General features: G+C 42.5%; 1 protein-coding gene across 1 annotated transcript in view; it reads left to right on the forward strand.

Annotated features, from left to right (window-relative positions):
- The window catches only part of PIBF1 (progesterone immunomodulatory binding factor 1), a 187,499-nt gene that overhangs the window by 109,210 nt on the left and 55,873 nt on the right, over positions 1–22,416 (forward strand). The window contains exon 14 of the mRNA XM_004604006.2: positions 3,633–3,735. Coding sequence (XP_004604063.1) covers positions 3,633–3,735 — 103 coding nt within the window. The remainder of the gene's footprint in view (positions 1–3,632; positions 3,736–22,416) is intronic.

Genomic DNA, 22,416 nt, shown 5'->3' on the forward strand with positions numbered 1-22,416 from the left:
CAAAAAGCACCCCAGCCAAATGAGCATCTTTGATTTTGTTAAACTTGATGTCTGAGATGCATTATCTTAAACATGTTAGTAATAGGTAACCTTTGGGTCTCGTTATTTTCTTGCATACCTTTTCTTCCATTTCACCTCATCAATAGCCCTGTTTCTATGTCATGTACTTGTTATGTTTATACTCTCTCCTGAACATTACATAAATGATCTGTACCTTCAACTTAATGTTTATTGAGAGAAATTACAATGCGCAGAGACTCTAAAGATAAAATCAGTGGGAGCCAGAGAGGTGATACAACTGATAGGGCGTTTTCCTTGCACATAGCAGACCTAGATTCTGTCCCTGGCACCCTATATGGTCTCCCAAGTCCATCATGAGTGATCCCTGAGAGCCAGGAGTAACGCCTGGAGCCCTGAATGTCTCGGGGGTGGCCCAAAAACAAAACAAAACAAAACAAAAAGTTTAATGGGAGACAGGAAGGATGGTAAAAGACTGAGTCTACACATATATGAGGTATAAGACAATGAGAATATAAAGATAACCCCAAGGTATTTAATTTAACCAAATAGGGGCGGGGCGGGAGGGGCCTACCCTGGGCAAATCAAAGAGCTAGAGTGCTTGCTTCACAGGAGGGAAGTCTAGGTGCAGTCGCTAGCACCACATAGACCCCAGGCACCACCAGGATCAACCTCTAGTCAGCAAGTCCAGGGTAACCCAAGAACAAAAGGAGAGACAAATCCGGTGGAATAAGCTTGTGGTACAGCTCAGTGTTGGAGCCCTTGCCTTCCATGCCTGAGGCCTGGGTTTGATTCCTGCCACCAAAAAAATTAAAATACAGCGAAATAGTCTCTGGAATATATGGACATATATACCAGAATATATATATACTGTTTTTATATCTTATATATTACATAATAGCCTATGGAGGGCTGGAGTGACAGCACAGCGGGTAGGGCGTTTGCCTTGGACACATCCGACCCCGGTTCGATTCCCAGTATCCCATTTGATTCCCCGAGCACCACCAGGAGTAATTCCTGAGTTCAGAGCCAGGAGTAACCCCTATGCATTACCAGGTGTGACCCAAAAAGCAAAAAAAAAACCAAAAAAAAAAGCCTATCGATAAAGCCGATATCAATAGCACAGCAGGTAGGGCGTTTGCCTTGCACAAGGCCGACCCAGGTTTGATTCCTCTGTACCTCTCGGAGAGCCTGGCAAGCTACCAAGAGTATCCCGCCCGCACGGCAGAGCCTGACAAGCTACCCGTGGCATATTTGATATGCCAAAAACAGTAACAACAAGTCTCACAGTGGATGGGTGACTGGTGCCCGCTCGAGCAAATCAATGAGCAACGGGATGACAGTGATGATGACACAATAGCCTGTTTATGACTATATATATGTTATTGCTCTGCTTTGTTTGGGGGCCTACACCCAGCAGTGCTTGGCCGTGGGAGAAAAGTGAGGGGGCTTGCCCCTGCCCGTGTTTGAGAGTTTTATTTAGAACAAAAATGCCTCACTGTTGGACATTATGAAACATCCTCTTCTTTGATTCCATGGATTATGCAGTTCATAAAATAGTTCAAGTCGAACATGAAAATATCATAAATTTGAAAATGTTAAGAGTTTTTGAAATTGCAGAGCATGTCTTTGGAATTACATAACTTTTCAACATCAGTAGTGATTTTGTTTTTTAAATTAAATTGTGTTGAGGTGTCACCATTTATACTATTGAAGAATAATACCTTTTCTTCCATTTCACCTCAATAGGCCTGTTTCTAGGTAATGTGCTTGTTATGTTTATATTCTCTCCTGAACATTACATAAATGATCTGTACCTTCAACTTAATGTTTACTGAGAGAACTTACAATGCGCAGAGACTTTAAAGATAAAATCACAGTTGCAGGGCTGCTACCCCAGTCTTCACCAGTGTTTCTGGTAGCGTTCAAGAATAGAACCACGGGGGCTGGAGTGATAGCACAGCGGGTAGGGCGTTTGCCTTGCACGAGGCCGACCCGGGTTCGATTCCCAGTATCCCATATGGTCCCCTGAGCACCACCAGGGGTAATTCCTGAGTTCAGAGCCAGGAGTGACCCCTGTGCATTGCCGGGTGTAACCCAAAAAGGGAAAAAAAAAAAAAAAAAAAGAATAGCACCATGTTTATCCTTGATGGTTAGGAGGAGGGGCTGGAGCAATAGCACAGCGGGTAGAGCATTTGCCTTGTACACAACTGACCCGGGTTTGATTCCCAGCATCCCATATGGTCCCCCAAGCACCACCCAGAGTAATTTCTGAATGTATGAGCCAGGAGTAAGCCCTGTGAATTGCTGGGTGTGACCCCAAAAGCCAAAAAAAAAAAAAAAGGAATGATATCATACTTAAAGCTTTTCTTTTTTTTCAAATTGTGTTTTAGAAATAAAATTAGGAGGATAACACCCAAGGACTTAAACATATGTTTTACATGCAGGAACCATAAGCTCAATCTCTGGCACTGCATGGACCCCAGAGAACTTCTGGGAGTGACTCCCAAGTACCAAGCCAGGAATCAGCCTGCCTGCCCCCTCAGCACTGTTGGGTGTGGCCCAAGTATGCACCACCATACACACTCACACACACACACAGACACACACGCACGCACATAAAAGGAATTGGACCATCTCCCTTTTAAAGTGATTTTAAGCACTGACATTAAAGTGGGGGAGACGGCTCAAAGGATTAGCCCATGAGCTTTGTATGCAAGAACCCCATGTTAGATTCACGTCATCACATTGTCCCTCCCAAGTACTGCTGGGAGCAAGCCCCAAGTGCCATCAGGTGTAGCCCCCAGATAAAGAAAAATAAAACAAATACAAAATAAATACTAAAGATTATGCCCAGTATAGGATGATCACACACGTGTCATCTTACCATGATTTCTTTCATACAAAATCTTAGCCTTTACTATAGATATTCTCTGCTTTTCGTGCAGCTTTCCATCTCTCAGGAGAAAATCTCTTCATAACAATATTCTTTATAATCTGTGTAGTATAAACTTTTCTTTTGCTTGAGGTCAACTTATTGCTTTTTTTTTTTTGCAAGATGGTTTTGATTTTTTATTGCAACGTACTGAGGAAGATGTGAGAGGAGAGAGAGGGGAAATGTGTTCAAGAGAGAAGCCAGGCAGCGTAGAGACAAGCGAGTGAGATGCACGTTCCAGGGAGAGCCTGGGCTGAGAGCGAGCCTAATGCTTCCTTAAAGTGCAGGCTTATTAGTGTCTCCACCGGTTGCCTGATTTGTTTGTAAATGGGTGATTTTTATGAAAATGAAGAAAAGCTGTAAATTGCAGTCTTGTGGTCTTCCCAAACAAGCATCTAATGTAATTATTCTTCACTTTGTAGCAAAGGCTAGAAACCATTATTGCAATCATCGATGTATCTCTGCTACGTTGTGAAACTTTTAATATTGTCTTGTTGTTGGGATATTGGTCTTTTACTGTGGACACCTGAAGGTTTTCTTTGATTCCACATGTTTTCTCTTAATACTTAAGTATTATTTGGAAATGGTAAGTGAATGTTCAGACACATAAGTACGTTTTGAATATTTTCAATAGCATGCCTCCTTTCTAAGCATTATTTTTCTTACTTCATCCACCTAGCGTCCACTTGGCAAGAAGAGTGCTTCAGTTAGAGAGACAGAATTCATCAGTTTTAAAAGACCTAGAGCGTCATAAGGACCAGATTACACAGCTTTCACAAGAGGTAAATAACCTAACAGAAATGCATGTAAAGAATCACAGTGGTCATTTAGTTCTTGGTTACCCCTTTTTGTATACTCTCTGGGCAGTTCTAAAATAATCTGTTTGCTAGTACAAAATGATTTCACAATTCAAAATTATTTTACAGTTAGCTTTCAACGAAATGTTAAAGCATTATATAAAACAACTTATATACAGCATGTAACAAAAATAAGATCAAAGGGAGATTAAATGTCCAGACTAAATATAAATGCAGACTAGACAAGACAAAGCTTTGATTTCCAGGAATATCAACTAACAAAGCAAGTTTGGCAAATTTTGGCAGCATTTGTAAGTTTTTAACTAAAATGTGTTTTTAAATGATTTGCTTTTATTTTCCTGAGTTTATGCCATTTAAAGAACATGTAGACATTTTACACTGCCTTTTTTACCCTTTCCTTATTTATATCAGTATCTAACTACATTTTTTCTGGACATCTGAGATATTTCTGGTTCAACTCACAGAACCAGAGCGATAGTACAGAGAGTTGCTTGCCCTGCATGCATCCGCCCCGAGTTCAGTCGCTGGCATGCCGTGTGGTCCCCAGATCCCTCCAGGAGATCCCAGTGTGCAGAGCCAGGACCGAGACCTGAGCACTGCCGGGCCGTGGCCCAAAATAAGAGCTTCAGCTCACTAATGTAACTTTCTCCCTGAGTTTCAGCATAAAGATTTTCTGTTCCGAGTTTGATGCTTATTCTTTCTTGGCTGGGGAGGCAGCTCAGTGGCAGAGTGACAGAGTGCTTGCTTGACATGTTTGAGAATCTGGGTTCAGTCCCCAGAACAACTGGCACCACATGGTCCCCTGAGTACTGCAACCCCAAGTACTCTAACCACCAAGTGGGCCAAAAAACAGAAATACTCCTAGAGGGGCTTGAGATCTTATCAACTACAATTTATTACTTATTCTTTCATGGATTGCATTTTTTAAAATTTTTATTAAGATACTGTGATTTGTGGGCTGGAGCAATAGCACAGCAGTTGGGCATTCACCTTTTACGAGGCCAACTTGTGTTCGATTCCTCCACCCCTCTCGGAGAGCCCGGCAAGCTACCGAGAGTATCGCGCCCGCATGGCAGAGCCTGGCAAGCTACCCGTGCGTATTGGATATGCCAAAAACAGTAACAATAAGTCTCACAATGAGAGACATTACTGGTGCCCGCTCGAACAAATCGATGAGCAATGGGATGACAGTGACAGTGACTGTGGTTTGTACTACTGATAATAGTGGCTTCATACATACATTATTCCAACACCACACCCACTACCAGAGTACCCTATCCCTCCATCAAATTCCCAAGGGCATCTCCCATCCACCACTCCATCGTTCCCTACAAACTCATTTCTGTGAACCAGTTCTCCAGTTCTTTGCCTTTGCCATTTGTTGCTCCCTTACTGTGTATTATTAACACAACTATGGGTTTTGTTTTCAGCGTTATATCTAAAATATCTTGGCCTAACCCAAGGTCACAGAAGTTTTGTCTTCTAGACATTCATAGCTTGAGATCTTTAATTTTTGTCTACTTTGCCAGATACACATTGAAATCCATTCGCGTGTATACTGAAACCAAAGTATTCTAGCATCAGTTGCCTTCAGAATAAAATCATGATTAGGTGCCTCGTCATCGGTAGGTGCCTCTTTCTGTTTGGTTCCAGTGACCTTCTTTGTGTCAACATCACACCATTTTGATTATTTTACCTTATAACGTCTTCATAACATCAGAGCACTGGAACAGCGAGTAGGGTTCTTGCTTTTACTTTGTAAGCAGCTGACTCGGGTTCAATCCCAGCACCCTATAGAATTCAGGTGATTTCCCAAGTGCTCCAAGAGTGATCCCTGAAAGGGAAGTCAGGAGTCAGCCCTGAGCACCACCGGGTGTGTAACCCAGAAACCAAAAAAAAAGTAATAATAATAATAATAAAAATAATAATAATAATAATAATAATGTCTTCATATTAGATGGGACTAGTCTTCAGCTCTGTTCATTTTCAGTACTTTTTTGTCCTTCTGTCTTTTTTCACATTTCCATGTGATTTCTGTGACCATTTCTGCCCCTTAAAAAAAAATCTGATAGTGATTTTGACTGAGGTTGCTTTGAATCTGTAGATGAATTGACACCAATACTGAATACTCTGGCACTCAGACCCAGAATATCTTCCCATTTGCTTAGTTCTTCACTTCCTATTGGGATAGACATTGAAATTCATTATATTTCTTCCCCTTTTCCCTCCTTACCCTTCTTTTCCCTTCATTGTTACCATCCTTGCCATTATCATCATTTTCCTTGTGGTGTGCAGCGGTCACATGCTCGGTTGTGTTGCTCATGTGACTTCCTTGGGGGTCTGGCGGGGGTAGCACTCAGGGTAGCAGGGATCACTTCAGGCACTGCACTTGGCCGTGTGTGTTGGTGCCAGGGATTGAGCCTTCAGGTCTCTGCATGCAAGCCAGGCCTCTACCACTCAGCCTCATCCCTGGGTTCTTACTAGAGTTATTTTTAGGGTGTTTTTTTTCTTTGTATAAAATATACAAGTATCCCCCCCACTGTTCATCATTGTCATCCTCAGAAGGTTAAAAGATCTAGAAAATAGAAGCTTTCTTTTTCTTTCTTTTTCTTTTTCTTTTTTAACCACACCTGAGACTGCTCAGGGATTATGCCTGGCTCTGCACTCAGGAATCACTCCTGACAGTGCTCAGGGGATCATATGGGATGTCACAGATCAAACCCAGGTGCACGCCAGGCAGATCCCTTATCCATTGTGCTATCTCTCTGGCCCTTCATGGCACATTTTATGACTAGCATCCTAATATCAGCACTGGATTACCAATTTCTAATATGTTTTTATCATATTTTCCTTTAATAGAATACAACAAATAAAATGCATGTTCCCTTGATTCGCCTCTGTAATGCTGTTCTTATATGAAGACCTATTCACTTACCTCTCTAGAGGCACATATGATAAATATGGTAACTTTGGAGGTTCTTTTTTAATGTGTATCTGTCCAGGAATATATAGTATCACTTTGTCCTTTATACGTAAAAGCTTTATTTATTCATTTTGCTTTTGGGGTCACACCCAGCAATGCTCAGGGGTTATTTCTGGCTCTTCACTCAGGAATTACTCCTGGTGGTGCTCAGGGGACCATATGGGATGCCGGGAATTGAACCCGGGTCAGCCACATGCAAGGCAAACGCCCTCCCTGCTACACTATCACTCCAGCCCCAACAAAAGCTTTCTTTAGCATCACCCTGTTTCCAGTCAGTATTTATTTATTTATTTATTTTTAAAAATTAATTTTTTTTATTTTTTGGAAATTTTATTATTATCATTATTATTATTATTATTATTTATGCTTTTTAATTGAGACACCATGAGAACAGTTACAGGGCTTTCAGAATCAAGTCTCAGTCATACAATGATCAAACACCCATCCCTTCACCAGTGCACATGATCCACCACCAAGAACCCCAGACACCCTCCCTCCCTCTCCCCCTCTGCCTGTGTGGCAGATGATTTTCAATTAACTCTCTCATTGCTATGATAACATTCAATTTTTGACCGAAAGCTCACTATCATTATTTGAAGTTTTCCCCCCAACAGTCAGACCTGTTGGAATGGCATCATTAGATCGTATGTTTTCTATTGTTGATAACAAAGAGCATATGATGTAGCACGGTTGTGAAGTTGGCCTCCCAGTTTTGGAATTCTGGTATTAAGTCCAGAGGTATTTCTGCCAGCAGCCACTGCATTCCGAGATTGGTTTGTGTGCCTCTGGGATCATAGCTGTTCAGGAGCGGGGGAGCAATTCGTGGGAGGCCGCTGGGGTCTCATGAGGGCAGGAAGCAGGACTGGTTCTGCCCCCCCCCCCATTTCGAGATTCCCCATGGGTCCCATCATTGCAAGCTCCTACCTCTCTGTCCAATTGGCACTAAATGGTAGTGGTCGCCATGCTGCTGAGAGGGGAAAAGGATGCGGACAAAAAACCTTTCCCTCCCAGGGCTGCATGGGACCGGTCAGCATTTAAAATCTGTTCTTGCAGTATATGGAACTGATTTGCTTTCACGGGGTTGTGACCCTTACCTGGCAGCTGTCAGTCTGTGGGGTGCCTTGCTGGCAGCCAGCCTTCACTCTGCTCTTACGTGGTGAGAACCTTTGTGTTTCTGGCTCTGCATTAATTTTTCAGACCCTGTTCTCTTCCTTTCAGAATCTTCCCTGTTCACTCAGCATAAACTTGAGCACATTAGTGACTGACTCCTGACACTTAGGCCACTGAGAACAGCCCATTCATGAACTTCCAGAGCTGGTCAACCCCAGCTTCTGGCCCCCAGCCAAGCCCTACAACACAGCTCCCCCCACCCCCCATATCCTTCTGTTTCCTGAGAGCCAAGTGAGTGGGTCTGGGGGCCAGAACCAAGTGGTACTTGGGAGCTATTCCTGACTCTGTGCTAAGTCCTCATGGCAGTACTCATGAGATGCCGTGTGTTGCTGGGGTAGAGTAGGGAGTGAACCAGCATCATATACATGTAAGGCAAGTGCCTTACCCCTATGCTGTCTCTCCGACCCCATCCTTCTATTTTTTGCGGGGGTCACACCCAGCGATGCTCAGAGGTCACTCCTGGCTCTGTACTCAGGAATTACCCCTGGCCATGCTCAGGGGACCATATGGGATGCTGGGAATCGAACCCGGGTCGGCCACGTGCAAGGCAAATGCCCTACCCGCTGTGCTATCACTCCAGCCCCCCCCCCATCCTTCTACTTTTAATCTATTCATTTTTCTTTTTTTTTTTCTTTTTTTTTTTTTTTTTGGTTTTTGGGTCATACCCGGCGATGCACAGGGGTTACTCCTGGCTCTTCACTCAGGAATTACCCCTGGTGGTGCTCAGGGGACCATATGGGATGCTGGGATTAGAACCCGGATCGGCTGCATGCAAGGCAAACGCCCTACCCGCTGTGCTATCACTCCAGCCCCTCATTTTTCTTAAGTTTTTATAAGTAACACGTGATATTGGATTATATTTTTTTAACCCAGTCTGGAAAAAATCGGACTTTGGAGTTATTAGATACTTATAAGTATCTAATATGTTTATGGATTTTGTTTTGTTTTATTTTGTTTTTGAGGAGGGCTTAGGAGTCCCATTTCATTTAGTTTCTGAAAACTTCCCTAGCAAATATAACATCCACAATCTGAAGTGATCAAATAGTGAGGTTTAGTTGCCTGGAATTTTGTTCATAGATGACATTTTGTGAAATCATGGTAATTTTTGGTAAAGCTATAAGCTGATCGATTTGAAAGAGACTTCAGATACAAGGATAAAATAATTATTATTTTTTAATTTATTTTATTGAATCACCCTGTGGAAAGTTACAAAGCTTGCAGGCTTATGTCTTAGTTATACAATGCTCGAACACCCGTCCCTTCACCAGTGCACATATTCCACCACCAAATCCCCAGTATAACTTCCACCATCTTGCCCTTCCATCCCCGCCTGTGTAGCTGATAAATTTCACTTCATTTTCTCTTTACCTTGATTACATTCCATATTTCAACACAAAACTCACTATTGTTGTTGGAGTTTTTCCCCCAAAGAACAGCCCTGCTGAAAAAGAAGCATTTGATAATTAGTTTTCCATTGCTGAGAATGAAGAGATATGAAGTTTTTTCTTAGTATTTTAGTAACTAAGTCCAGAGAGATTTATGTTAGAAATTGCATCATTTCCCTTCCTGGGGCAGCATGGGGCTCTGCTTAGTTCACAGTCTAGAGACATTTCTGCGAGCAGCTGCTGGTACCAAAAGTAGTCTAGCTGGCCTCCGGATCGTGGTTGATCAGCCGCAGAGCGGCCACATGAACGTGGGGGCACCCGGGTCGCATCTTGGCAGAAAGCATGCTGGTATCGCCCGTGTCCCAAGACCATGCACGCATTACAAGGATAAAATTAAATAGCTCTATATGTACTAACCTTAAATAGAAACTTTTATGATTCAAACTATAGCAATAGTTTTTCAATTGAGTTGCAAAATAACGTGTATTGTGTTACTTTAGTTTTGTTTTATTATATTGTGTGTTTGTAGTGGGGTGTATTGTGTTCCTGTTATGCATCAAGAAAGAAATTTTTGAAACTAATTATCATGCCAATACTGACAAATACTACCAGTCAAAAGAGTCTTATTAGGATAAAATTACAGACAAATAATTAACAGGACCTATAGCATCTCTCACAGAAAAGCGTGTGTAGATGTTTCTCTTTGAAAAAGAAACAGGCCGGCGGAACAATAGCACAGAGGTAGGGTGCTTGCCTTGCATGTGGCTGACCAGCGTTCGATGTCCAGCATCTCACATGATCCCTGAGCCCTGCCAGAAGTGACTGACCCAAGTTCAAACCCTGGTACCATATATGGTCCCCTACGCCCACTAGCAGTAATTACTGAGCACAGAGTGAGCAGTAACCCCTGAGCATTGCTGGGCATGGCCAAAAAAAGAAAAGAAGATAGAGAAACAGGACAGGTAACATGGCATTGACTGTGGAGTGGTGGGCGAGGGTGCTCTGGAAGTTGGCCCCTCGTGTTAGCCTGTTTGGGCAGAATAGGAGATGAACCTCCCAGGCCGTTTGTATCCTCTCACACTGAACAGTGCTGACATCTAGGACTGGCGGTGGAGGAGTGAAAACAACTCATTTTTACCTTGCACATTTTCGAATTGTCTGCAATTATTCCAGTTCAGATTTGTTGTTTTTTTTTTTTTACCAACATTGATTTGGTGAGACTTGGTGCCTCACTCATAATAGTTATAAAGTAAGCATTGAATTATTAGGGAGAACACTGGTGCAGCCCTTCCACCAACAGAAGTCAGTTTACGAACATTATGAAAAGGCTGCGGGAATAGCACAAAGGGCTGTGCCCTGCTTTGCACACCCGAGGCCCAGCTCGAATCCTTCTTACCACATGGCCCCTGATAGCACGGGGGCATCCCACAAACTTAACATGGAAAAGCACATTTATGAAATAAGTTCCAAGTACTATTTTTAATGTATTATTTATTCATTAAAATGTATTAATGTATTATATATGCATTAAAAATAGCAAAGATAATGTTTTCTATGCCTAAATTGTAACTGCTGCAGGTATACATACATACATCTCTCTATATATACATTCATATACATCCACGTATATAAATGTACATGCTTGTAGTTAATCATGAAGTTGTTTTTGTGTGGGATAGCACAGCAGTTGGGCGTTCGCCTTTCACTCGGCCAACCCGAGTTCCATTCCTCCGCCCCTCTCAGAGAGCCTGGCAAGCTACCGAGAGTATCGAGCCTGAGAGGCAGAGCCTGGCAAGCTACCCGTGCGTATTGGATATGCCAAAAACAGTAACAATAAGTTTCTCAATGAGAGACGTTACTGGTGCCCGCTCGAACAAATCGATGAGCAATGGGATGACTTTGAGAGTAGTAGTCATTATCATTATTATTATTTAAGGCACTTAGTTTTTATTTTTAAAAAGCAATTTTTTTTATTTTAGTTTGCTGATGGAGATTTTCATGTAATTCCAACACCACACCCATCACCAGTGTACTCACCTCCCTCCCCGCCCCAGGACCCAACGCCCCTCCCTTTCCTCACCCCTTCCTCACCCCCGCCCTCCCTCCGACTCAACAGTATAAGGCAGTGATTTTGTTTTTATTATTAATCTCTAGACACAGTTACATTTCTGTAACTTTTTCTTCTGACTCAAACTGTGTTTCAGTGTTAAAAATATCACGTTGTAATATTTTTGAAGGCATTTAAATGGCAGTTAAATATTATCTGTAAGGAATAGCCAGACTCCAGGTTCCACTGGAATCTTTTTTTTTTTTCTTTTTGGGTCACACCCAGCAATGCTCAGGGGTTACTCCTGGCTCTGCACTCAGGAATTACTTCTGGCGGTGCTTGGGGGATCATATGGGATGCTGGGAATCGAACCTGGGTCGGCCGCGTGCAAGGGAAACGCCCTACCCACTGTACCATCGCTCCAACCCCTCCACTGAAATCTTTTTTTTTTTTAATTTATTTTATTGAATCACCATGTGGAACGTTACAAAGTTCTCAGGCTTATGTCTCAGTTGTACAATGCTCATACCGTCCCTTCACCAGAGCCCATATTCTACCACCAAAAAAACCCCAGTATACCTCCCACCCCCCACCCCCCAGTCCCCTCACCCCCTCCTGCATAACTGATAAATTTCACTTCATTTTCTCCTTACCTTGATTACATTCCATATTTCTTTTTTTTTATTTTTTATTGAATCACCATGTGAAAAGTTACAAAGTTCTCAGGTTTATGTCTCAGTTATACAATATTTAAATACCCATCCCTTCACCAGTGCCCATATTCCACCACCAAAAACCCCAGTATACCCCCCACCCCCTCCCCCCCACCCCAACTGTATAACTGATGAATTTCACTTCATTTTCTCTTTACCTTGATTACGGTCCATATTTCAACACAAAACTCACTATTGTTGTTGGAGTTTTCCCCCAAGAAAGACAGCCCTACTACCAAGGAAGCATTTGATAATTAGTTTTCCATTAAAAGATTGTATGTTTTCAGTTTTTAGAAAAGGTCACGCCGGCCGCGTTAGTGGCCGTGCGGTTTGGAGTTGTCCCAGTCCCGCATCTCAGAGCTGTGTTAGTTGCTGCTCAGTGTCGCCAGGGCTCCATCTGGAGAAGGTGTGGTGACTGCACCTCCTCCATCTGGATCCCCAGTGTTGCTGGCCTGGTTTCGGGTCCGGAGCATTCTCCGGCCGCGTTGCTCACCAGAACGCCCAGCTTCTTTTCTGTTGAATGTGGCAAGATGGCGCCAAGGGTCTACATTCCATATTTCAACACAAAACTCACCATTGTTGTTGGAGTTTCAACACAGAACTCAGTATTCTTGTTGGAGTTTATCCCCCCAAAATACGGCCCTACTGACAAGGAAGCATTTGATAATTAGTTTTCCACTGGTGAGAATGAAGAGATATAAAGTCTGCGGCCGCGCGGTTTAGGATTTCTGTATTTTAGTAATTAAGTCCAGGGAGATTTATGTTGGAAATTGCATCATTTCCCTTCCTGGGGTAGCACTCCACTGAAATCTTAGGAGAAGCAATTCGAAGTAAATTTGTTCCTGTCAAGCTTGGCAGCCGTTTCTAAAAGGCATCCCATTTTCATAGACAGGCCAGTACGACTTAGTGGGTCTGTAACATACATCGACACTTAAAATTCTTCTCATTAAAAATAGGGCTTTTGGGGGCTGGAGAGATAGCACAGCGGGTAGGGCGTTTGCCTTGCACGCGGCCAACCCGAGTTCGATTCCCAGCATCCCATATGGTCACCCAGCACCGCCAGGAGTAATTCCTGAGTTCATGAGCCAGGAGTAACCCCTGTGCATTGCTGAGTGTGACCCAAAAAGCAAAAAAAAAAAAAAATAGGGCTTTTGGGGCTGGAGCTATAGCATCGCTGGGTGTGACCCAAAGAGAAAAAAAAAAATAGTGCTTTTATTTCACCATTAAGAACACCTAGCTTGGCGCTGGAGAGATAGTACAGTGGATAGGGTGCTTGCCTATCTGACCCGAGTTCAATCCCCAGCCCCCCCCCCCCGCCAAGCCACACCAGGAGTGATTTCTGAGCAGAGCCAGGAGTAAGCCCTGAGCACCCCCTACCCCCAGAAAAACACCAAACTTAAGAATAACACGAAGATAAAATACGGCATTGCCTGGTTTTTTATTTTTTGGGGTTTTTTTTAATGAATCACCGTGAGGTAAGTTAGAGACTTACAAACTTTAGTGCTTATGTTTCAGTCATACAATGATTTAGTACCCATCCCTCCACTAGTGCGCCATCTCCACCACCAGTGATCCCAGTATCCCTCCCACCCACCTTCGTCACCCCTCTCCACCCACCACCCCGCCCACCTCTGTGGCAGACACGTTTCCTTTTACTCTCTCTCTCCTCTAGGATGTTGTGTTTTGCAGTGCAGGTATTAAGTGGCCACTGTGTTCAGTCTACAGTCTACTTTCAGCACACATCTCCCATCCCGAGCGGGTCCTGCAAGCACCCTTTACTTGGTGGTCCCTTCTCTATCTGAGCTGCCTTTTCCCCCAGCATGCGAGGCCGGCTTCCAGGCCATGGAGCAGTCCTCCTGGTCCTTATCTCTATTATCCTTGGGTGTTAGTCTCCCATTCTGTCACTTTGTATTCCACAAATGAGTGCAGCCTGTTTTTGTTTGTTTGCTTGCTTTAGAGGGTGAAGTTTAATTTATCAGTTCAGTCTGCCTTCTAATCAGAATCGTTCTCTAGGCGATGGTTCGATGGTTGGTGATTCCCTGTGTTTTCTGCTGCCTGCAGCCAGAGGCCACAGCCTTTAGCATGAATTAGATAAATTTCACTCAACCTGCTCCTCATCCTCACCTCGTCGTGTCTCTCCTCTCCCGAGTTTTATTTGCAGCTTCCTCCCATGCCAAGAAATGTGTCTTGCGCGCCTCTGCACCACTTTTTCTCCCCGTTTCTCACAATGATCAAACACCCATCCCTCCACCAGTGCACATCCCCCTCCACCAATATCCCGGATATACCCCCCCTTTCCCACCCTCCCTCTGCCTCCATGGCAGACAGTATTCCCTATACTCTACTTTTGGGCATTATAGCTTGCAACACAGACACTGAGAGGTCATCATGTTTGGTCCATTATCTGCTTTCGGCATGCATCTCCCATCCCAACTGGTTCTTCCAGCCATCATTTTCTTAGCGATCCCTTCTCTATTCCATCTGCCTTCTCCCCTCCGCTCATGAAGTAGTCTTCCAGCTATGGGACAATCCCCCTGGCTCTTGTATCTACTGTCCTTCAGGACTCCCTTTTGGAGGTGCCCAGGAAACCCCTCGATGCCCAGGCCTCCTGTGTTCAACCTCTTACGCTCTCTCCCACTCCACCATTATTCTCTTTACTTGAGCCTGCCACCTTGTTGATGCAGTACTCTTTCTAAATATGTTTTTTTTTTAATTTCTCCCATAAAGATGTCCATGTTAAGAGGATGTTTGAGCCTCCATTAGCCAATTCCAGCCTATCCCTCAGTTTCCTCTTATACCACACACCTGCTTGCCCTATCAATACCTTCCCTGAATATATATATAACTTCTCATGCTTTGCATACAGCTCTCCAAACTCCCTGGGTCAGGCTTTTACACACTCTCGTCTCTTGGCTTATTCTCTCCGTGTCTGTATCACAGCATGCGCTCAGCCCTTAGCATGGCCTTCCCAACCCAGACTGCTGTAAGCGTTTTAAGGAGCAGAACCGTCTTGGTCTTTATCCCCACCACAGAGCACAATGCTTGTTGCCAGTAGGTAGTAAGTAGAAATCTCTTGAGGGATTAATTTCTGGTTTAGATGGGTCAGAATGTGTTAAAGAAGTGAAGGATGCTTGGGGCTGGAGTGATAGCACAGTGGGTAGGGTGTTTGCCTTGCACACGACCGACCCGGGTTCGATTCCCAGCATCCCATATGGTCCCCTGAGCATGGCCAGGGGTAATTCCTAAGTACAGAGCCAGGAGTGACCCCTGTGCATTGCCAGGTGTGACCCAGAAAGCAAAAAAAAAAAAAAAAAGAAAAGAAAAAGAAAAAAAAAAAAGAAGTGAAGGATGCTAGAATGAACCTGAATCAAATTGGAAGTTCCAGCAAAGAAGGCCAAAAGATGACTGAAATCAGAACTAGTCATAAGAAAAGGAAATAAAACCCAGTATATCAGCCCCCGCCACATGCTTTTCATCAGGTATGAAGCCAGAGTAGCATATATACCAGCTTTCCCTCTACCACCACCATAAAAAAAAAAAAATAGTTTCATGGTAAAATCATTAGCAGGAACTTCAACCTTTCTTAAAAACACTCTATAGAGTTGTTTTCTTCTCTTTTTTTTTTTTAGACGGAATGGGAAAAACTAAGAGCTAAGACGAGCAACAAAAAGATTATAAATGTACAAAATATTTACATGTATGTAGCATTTTATCATATTTAACTTTATCGTTGGAATTTGAAACCATGGGTTTCCAAGTTAGACAGACAGGCTTGAATGATTTAGGCAGTTATTTATCATCTGTAAACCTCAATTTCACAATACTATATACACGTTTGCCCCAGGAATTACTGATAACCCAATCTAAGATAAGCACTTAGCACACTAATGCCATATATTAATCACTCAGTAAATAGAGGGGGCATTTTTGTCCTCTTTCACTTCTTTTTTCTGCTGCTGGCAACAGTGTTGATAAAATAGGTATTATATTGATAAACTTGGCTTTTTTTAAAGAACTAGTTCCAGAATTAAAGTAAATAATACTTTGCCCATCTGAAAATATTTCCAGTGAACTTTCCTATTAAATTTTAATAGAATATGGCAAGAATTTTATGATAGTGTAATTTCTTTAAAGAATAACTTGGCAATAAAACTGCAATTCCAAGGAGTAATCAGTTGCTCTTCTCAAACGTAAAAGTGTATTTCCGTGTACTAATTATTTTGTGAAAAGTATGAAAAAACACATATTTTAAAGCTAATAAAAACTTCAAATTAACTAAACTTTTATATTTAGAGAACATAAATTATTGATAAAATTCACCTTGTTGAGTCAGGTTATTAAAAAAAAGTAAAAATTGAGCAATATTATGTGTTAAGATAATAAAGATAAACATTGCTTAACAATTGTGATAACACTTGATTACAAATTTTGACTGTTATTAAAATCAGAATTACTGTCAGGGCTCGAGAGTTCACTCCATGAGCTGAGTATTCTTTGCATGTCTAAGGTCCATGATCTGTCGTTAAAAGCACATCCCTAGCACCCATGTCCCGAGTCGGGGAGACCCAGGTTTGACCGTTGCCTCCACACGGCCATTCCCGTAGCACAGAACCAAACGCAGTCTGGTTCTGGTTTTGGAAGGCTCCAAAACCAAAAGGAAAACACCCAAAACAAAGCAAGACACACACCTCACATTGACATACAGTCCACACACGTGTATCTGTCTACTTGTCCATGTGTGTACATGTACAGATACACATGTGCATCTAAAATTATTTTCACAACCCAGTGAATACCCTCACCCTGTGTAGCGCATTTTATTAGTAGCTCTTCTATTCTGTATTTCTTTTTACTTCTTAAAGTGCTGTCACCCCTGGTGTGAAAAACAGTCTCGGAGAGCAATCTGTAACAGATTTTCTTCTTTATCTTCACATTTCCGTGCCGGCCTTACATAATACTTCTTTCTTTCTATTAGTGAAAGACAATAACAAATACTGGCTAAAGATATGATTCTGGGGCCAGACTCAAAGTTTTAAAGTTTCTGGCCAGGAAGTAGCACAAATGACTGGAACGTATGATTTTTTTTTTCTGAGAGGGGGCGGGGATGGGGGACCCACACCCCTCTGTGCTCAGGACCTACTCCTGGCTCTGCACTCTGGGGTCACTCCATATGTGGTGCCAGGGATAGAACCCAGGTTGGCTGCACGCAGGCCCAACACCCTATCCAACTGTACTATTGCTCCAGCTCTGGAACGTACGGTTGGCATGCGGGAGTGGCACCACTGGTCCCCCAAGTGTCACAAGGAGCAACAACCCCCAAGTACTTTGGCAGGCTTAGTCCCCAAGCACCACTGGGTGTGTTCCTAAAACCAAAAATAAAATAAAATCTAATTTCTATTCACCACTAGCTTTGTAAGCTTGGATAAATTGTTTCTCTGGGCTTCAGTGTTCTCAATTGTAAAATATTTATTAAGCTCAGAATAAAATAAGTTTTATTGAAACATTTCCTAAGTGGTGAGTGGCTTACTTTTAGTTACAAAACATTATGTTTTGTAACATTTAATAGGGGGAGGGGAGAAAAGCAAAAAAGAAAAGGTAGCAGGGGGAGGAAAAATAGCTTTTCAAAACAGCAAAGACAAGATGTTCCAGAAGGTAAAACTCCTGCCTTGCATTCAGCTGACCCTGTTCAATGCCCACCACCATATGTGGCTCCCCCAAGCTCCAGCAGGGGTTCACTCTGAGTACAGATGCAGGAAGAGCACCACACCCCAAAAAACAAAGCTCAACAGAAACAGCAGGGACCGTCTGGAAAAGCCACCTACTGTAATCGTCCACCTCTGACGGTCTCAAAAAGGTGAACTATGAAAATAAGTGAAACTCAGTGATTGCCAAAGGAACTAAGGGAAGTTCTCAACAGGCAGTGCTCAAGGTGGTGAAATGGTGAATGCTGGTGATAATAACACTGAAGTGATGGGCACCCGGCGTTAGACATCGGTCAGAGCCCGTGGAACGCACGATCCCTAGAGTAAACTGAACGGAAGCACTGGACTGCGGGTGATAAGCATGTTCATTTTGTTTGATCGGTTATGTGTCACCAGTGTTGAGGCTTTGGGGAAGAGGGGGAGGTTGGGGAGAGCGGTGAGTCTGCAGGGACTCCGTCCTTTCACTCCAGTTTGCTGTGAACCTAAAACTGCTCTAACAAAGAAAGAGGAGAAAGGGAATGAAATCGGAGAACCCCGGAGAAGAGATAGGAGGAGCGGGTGGCAGGGGACCCTCGCCAGGGCTCCTTTCCCATGGAGGGAATTTTAGCCCCCTTTTTCTCGTGCAGTCTGGCAGTCCTTGCAGCTAGCAGAACCCCCCTCTCCACTCCACCTGACCCCTCCCCCAGGGAAGATAACACCCCCCCACGCCCCCGGGTCTAGAGACAAGTTACTCTCACCTAGGTAGCAGGACTTACTTATCTTCAGCAAGAGAATTCTAAGGAGGCAGTGTGCTTGTTTTGTGTGTGTGTGTGTGTGTGTGTGTGTGTGTATGTCTTGCCTTTTTCACGTCTCGTGAAACTACTGTCCTGTTTTGTGGCTGCACATGACATAGAGTAACTGGAGATGAGGCCTAATTAAATTAGTGATGCACGCTGCAGTTTCCTGCGGAAGACAAAGCCAGGCGCCTGTCGGGATAAACAGCATTCATAGGTAATACGTGAATGTGCCTGAAAACAGCACCTGAAGTGGACTTTTAACAGGGGTAAACTATTACTGTTGTTCTTCCGTCCCCTATTTTAAGGTTCTGATGCGTCCCCTATATTAAGGTTCTGATGCGGTATTCCATATGGCCACACTCTCATTCTGATCATGATGAAATGAATTTGTCTCCTCAGAAGGGCTGATTTGTGACATGGACAGAACATTCGCTTTTATTGTAGTAACAGCAATCTGTCTAACCTTGCCAAGTGCCTGAACCAAGAAGCCTTTGTTATAGTTTATTCTGGGGATAAGAAATTCATTCCATGGATCTTGGACAATATGTTAGAAATTGTTCTTTTAACCATCCTTTTTATAGGTTCACATGCCTGTTTATATGATTGTGTGTGTGTGTGTGTGTGTGTGTAATAAATGCCAAGAACCATTGAAGCAAGGGAAAACAAAGACTTACTTATAATAAGTTATATCCTGTTTATACTTCAAACAAATAAGATAGTTGTTTAAACTTTTTACCCAATTGGCTGTGCTTTGGTAATTCATGAACAACCTTTTCCCCCCTTCACTGAAGAGCTGTTAAAGATCCATCCCCACCCCACCCCGGCATTGTTAGACAATTGAACCGCACTGAAATGAATTTCTCAGGGGTAGCTCCGGTACCCAAATTTAAAACACCCCAAACTCAAAAATTCTCTTCACTGTCTCTAATCTCCTGCTCTTCCATCTCTCCCAGTTCATTCATCCTAGTTAATCTAGACTTTGTTTGTACTATGACTAGGCCCAGACTCATAAACTCTTCATAATTTTCCAATCCATGAGGTCCCTCCTGCCTGCCCCATTCTTCTTACCCAACACTCAGCCTTATCATTCGTCAAACACTGCCCTCACTGAAGGCTGTCTTAATTGCCATTATTCTCTTCTCAGCCTGCTCCATCTATGACACGGCTGTATGGACATACTGTAGCTGTTGCAGAATTTCCGTCTGTCTTGGCTCATTCTTCCTCTCTCTTATTCTGTCTCTTATTGTCATCTTCTTCCTGAATTCAGCCAGTTGCTCTTTACCCTGCTTTTATACCTCGGGAGTGATTAAAATGAAGATTTGGGACTGCAGAGATGGGAGATGGCTAGGGCATATAGTTGGCTTGCAGGAGGCCCAGGTTTGGTCCCTGGCATCACGTGATTTCTCCAAGCACTTCCAGAAGCCACTCCCTGACCACAGACTTAGGAGGATCTCCTGAGCACCATTAGGTACAGCCCTTCATATGCAATAGGATTGAGCCTTGGCGCCTACATTATCGTTCACATTTTTCCTATCTTTTTGAATGAGTGGCTCCGTTTGAAAACTGCTGCTTTCGATTGAGAAGACAGGGCAGGGCTGCTCGTGTTGGATCTCTAGATATGTTTACCATTCTGTGACATGATCGGAAAGGTTAGGCAAAGTGAGTGATTGGAAATCTCTCATATCATATATATGTGTGTGTGTATATATGTATATGTACATATATAATATACATATAATATGCATATGGTACCCAGAAAACTACTCTACATCAAGTTCCATCCCCAGGACTGCATTTTGTCCCTCACTTTTTAGAAAAAGAAAAAGAGCTCCATTTCTAGAAGTTTCCTTGAGAGTAAACACTCAACAAGGGGGGGCGGGGGAAATACCTCTATTTTTTTGATGAAGAAGATGCAATCACCCTTACATGTTTTTATTCATTTTAACACTTTTTTTTAGACTATCACTCAAGAGTAAGTTAAATTGGGTTGTGAATCCAGATATATCACGATGAAGCTGGGATAGTGTCTCGGCAGCTGAAGGCTAGCGTGCGTGTTTTACCTGTGTTGCGTTTCTATGAATCATGTATAGTGTATAGAAACAAAGGAGGGATAACAATTCAATAAAATGTTGTGTCATGAGTTTAGGCCTGAGTCATTTATTACGTATATGATTCGTGAGTCACTAATTACTAAGGCTTTCCAATAAGGAAAAGATTACTAACAATAGGCAAAGTGAATAATTGTGAAACTTTTGAATACGAATTATTACAGTTGCAGAAAGCTTTTTTTTTCCCTTTCATTATTTCATTTTGGGCTTCGGGGCCACACCTGGTGTTTCTCCTGGCTCACTCCCAGAAGTGCTACTGATTAACCTGGGATCAGCCACATACAAACCTTACATTCTCTACTATCTCTGTGGCCATTCAGAGATTTTTAAAAGCATGTTGAGCAACTCAATTGAATTTCTATTAAATTTAAATCACATTTATTTCAAAAATGGAAAGTTGTAGCACTTTTCAAGAAAGACACTTTTTTTCATGAGGAAGTAAAACACATTTGCTTTACAGGCTTACAAACATCCACCAAGAAAGTATATTGTTAAAACTGCCAGCACTGTAGTTTTTATTATCCAGAGAGGGAGGAGTGTATTGGCTATATATTACATCTCTCTCTGGTTTTGTTTCTTTTGGAGTTTTTTTTTTGTATTGTTTTATTTGGGGGCTATACCCTGAGGTGCTCAGGGATTACTCCTGGCAGTGCTTGGAGGACCCTACACAGTACAACAGATCGAACCCAGGTAAGCCACATGCAATGCAATTGCCCTACCCACTGTATTATCTCTCCGTCCCCTGTTATATATCCTTTTGAAAGTAATTTGCTTTTCTTGCCCTTAATTTTATTTATAATAATAAAAAATTATGCATATAATTGCCATCATAAAAAAACAACTAAAATGATTAAGATGAATGACTGCTATTATATCTTTATGTAATTAAAATGAGATTTGGTAAGTTTCAAGCAAAGCTCATTCAATGCTACAGCTAAGTATAATTTATAATTTCCCGTGGTCCTTCCCTGCCCTCCCACACAGACACACACACATATACACACACACACACACACAAACTATTTGTACTTTTCCCGTGGTCCTTCCCTGCCATCCTATACACACTCACACACAAACTGTTTGCACTTTGAAACACAAAGCAACTTGTCAGTTCAGTTTACTCAGTTGGGGTCATTTCTGTGAAAACAAAAGTAAAGGCAATTGTTTGATTTAATTGACTAGTGAGACTGGTTATACAGGTAAGTGGAACTCAGTTGGGTTTTTTTTTTTCCAACTGCTTATTTAAATGTTCATAAAGTAACTTAGTAGAGTAATAAGATTCCAGTGATATTGTAATAGATTTTAAAGGATGATTTTTCAAAGCAAGTAAAAAAGAACACTAAAACCCAAACTATAGAAAATATTCACGGTATTTTTCCCTTTATGGCTCTGCTTTCACTGTGACGAGTTGGGTCTCCAAAAGGAAGTCGTCTTTTCTTTCACTATTCATTTCCTTTTCCTTGAGGAATTTATTTTTCTAGATTAGATTCAGTATAACCATGGGAAACTTTTCTAATGTAATTCAGATAAATAATTTAAAGAACCTTTACAAAATACTCCTCAAGCTGCAACCAGATATACTTGCCACAATTGCTCGGCCACCTCCTGGCTTCCCTTTTCTCCTCAGTAGCCTGGGCCTCCTTCCTGATCGTTCTGACCGTGAATCATTCCACCCTCGATTCCGTCTGCCTCCCACTCTAAGCGTCCCACTGTCCTCTACGTGCATTTACCTTCAACTTCTGACTGCTGCTCATATGTGTT

The sequence above is a fragment of the Sorex araneus genome, chromosome 1 (assembly GCF_027595985.1).
Source record: "Sorex araneus isolate mSorAra2 chromosome 1, mSorAra2.pri, whole genome shotgun sequence".
NCBI lineage: Eukaryota > Metazoa > Chordata > Mammalia > Eulipotyphla > Soricidae > Sorex > Sorex araneus.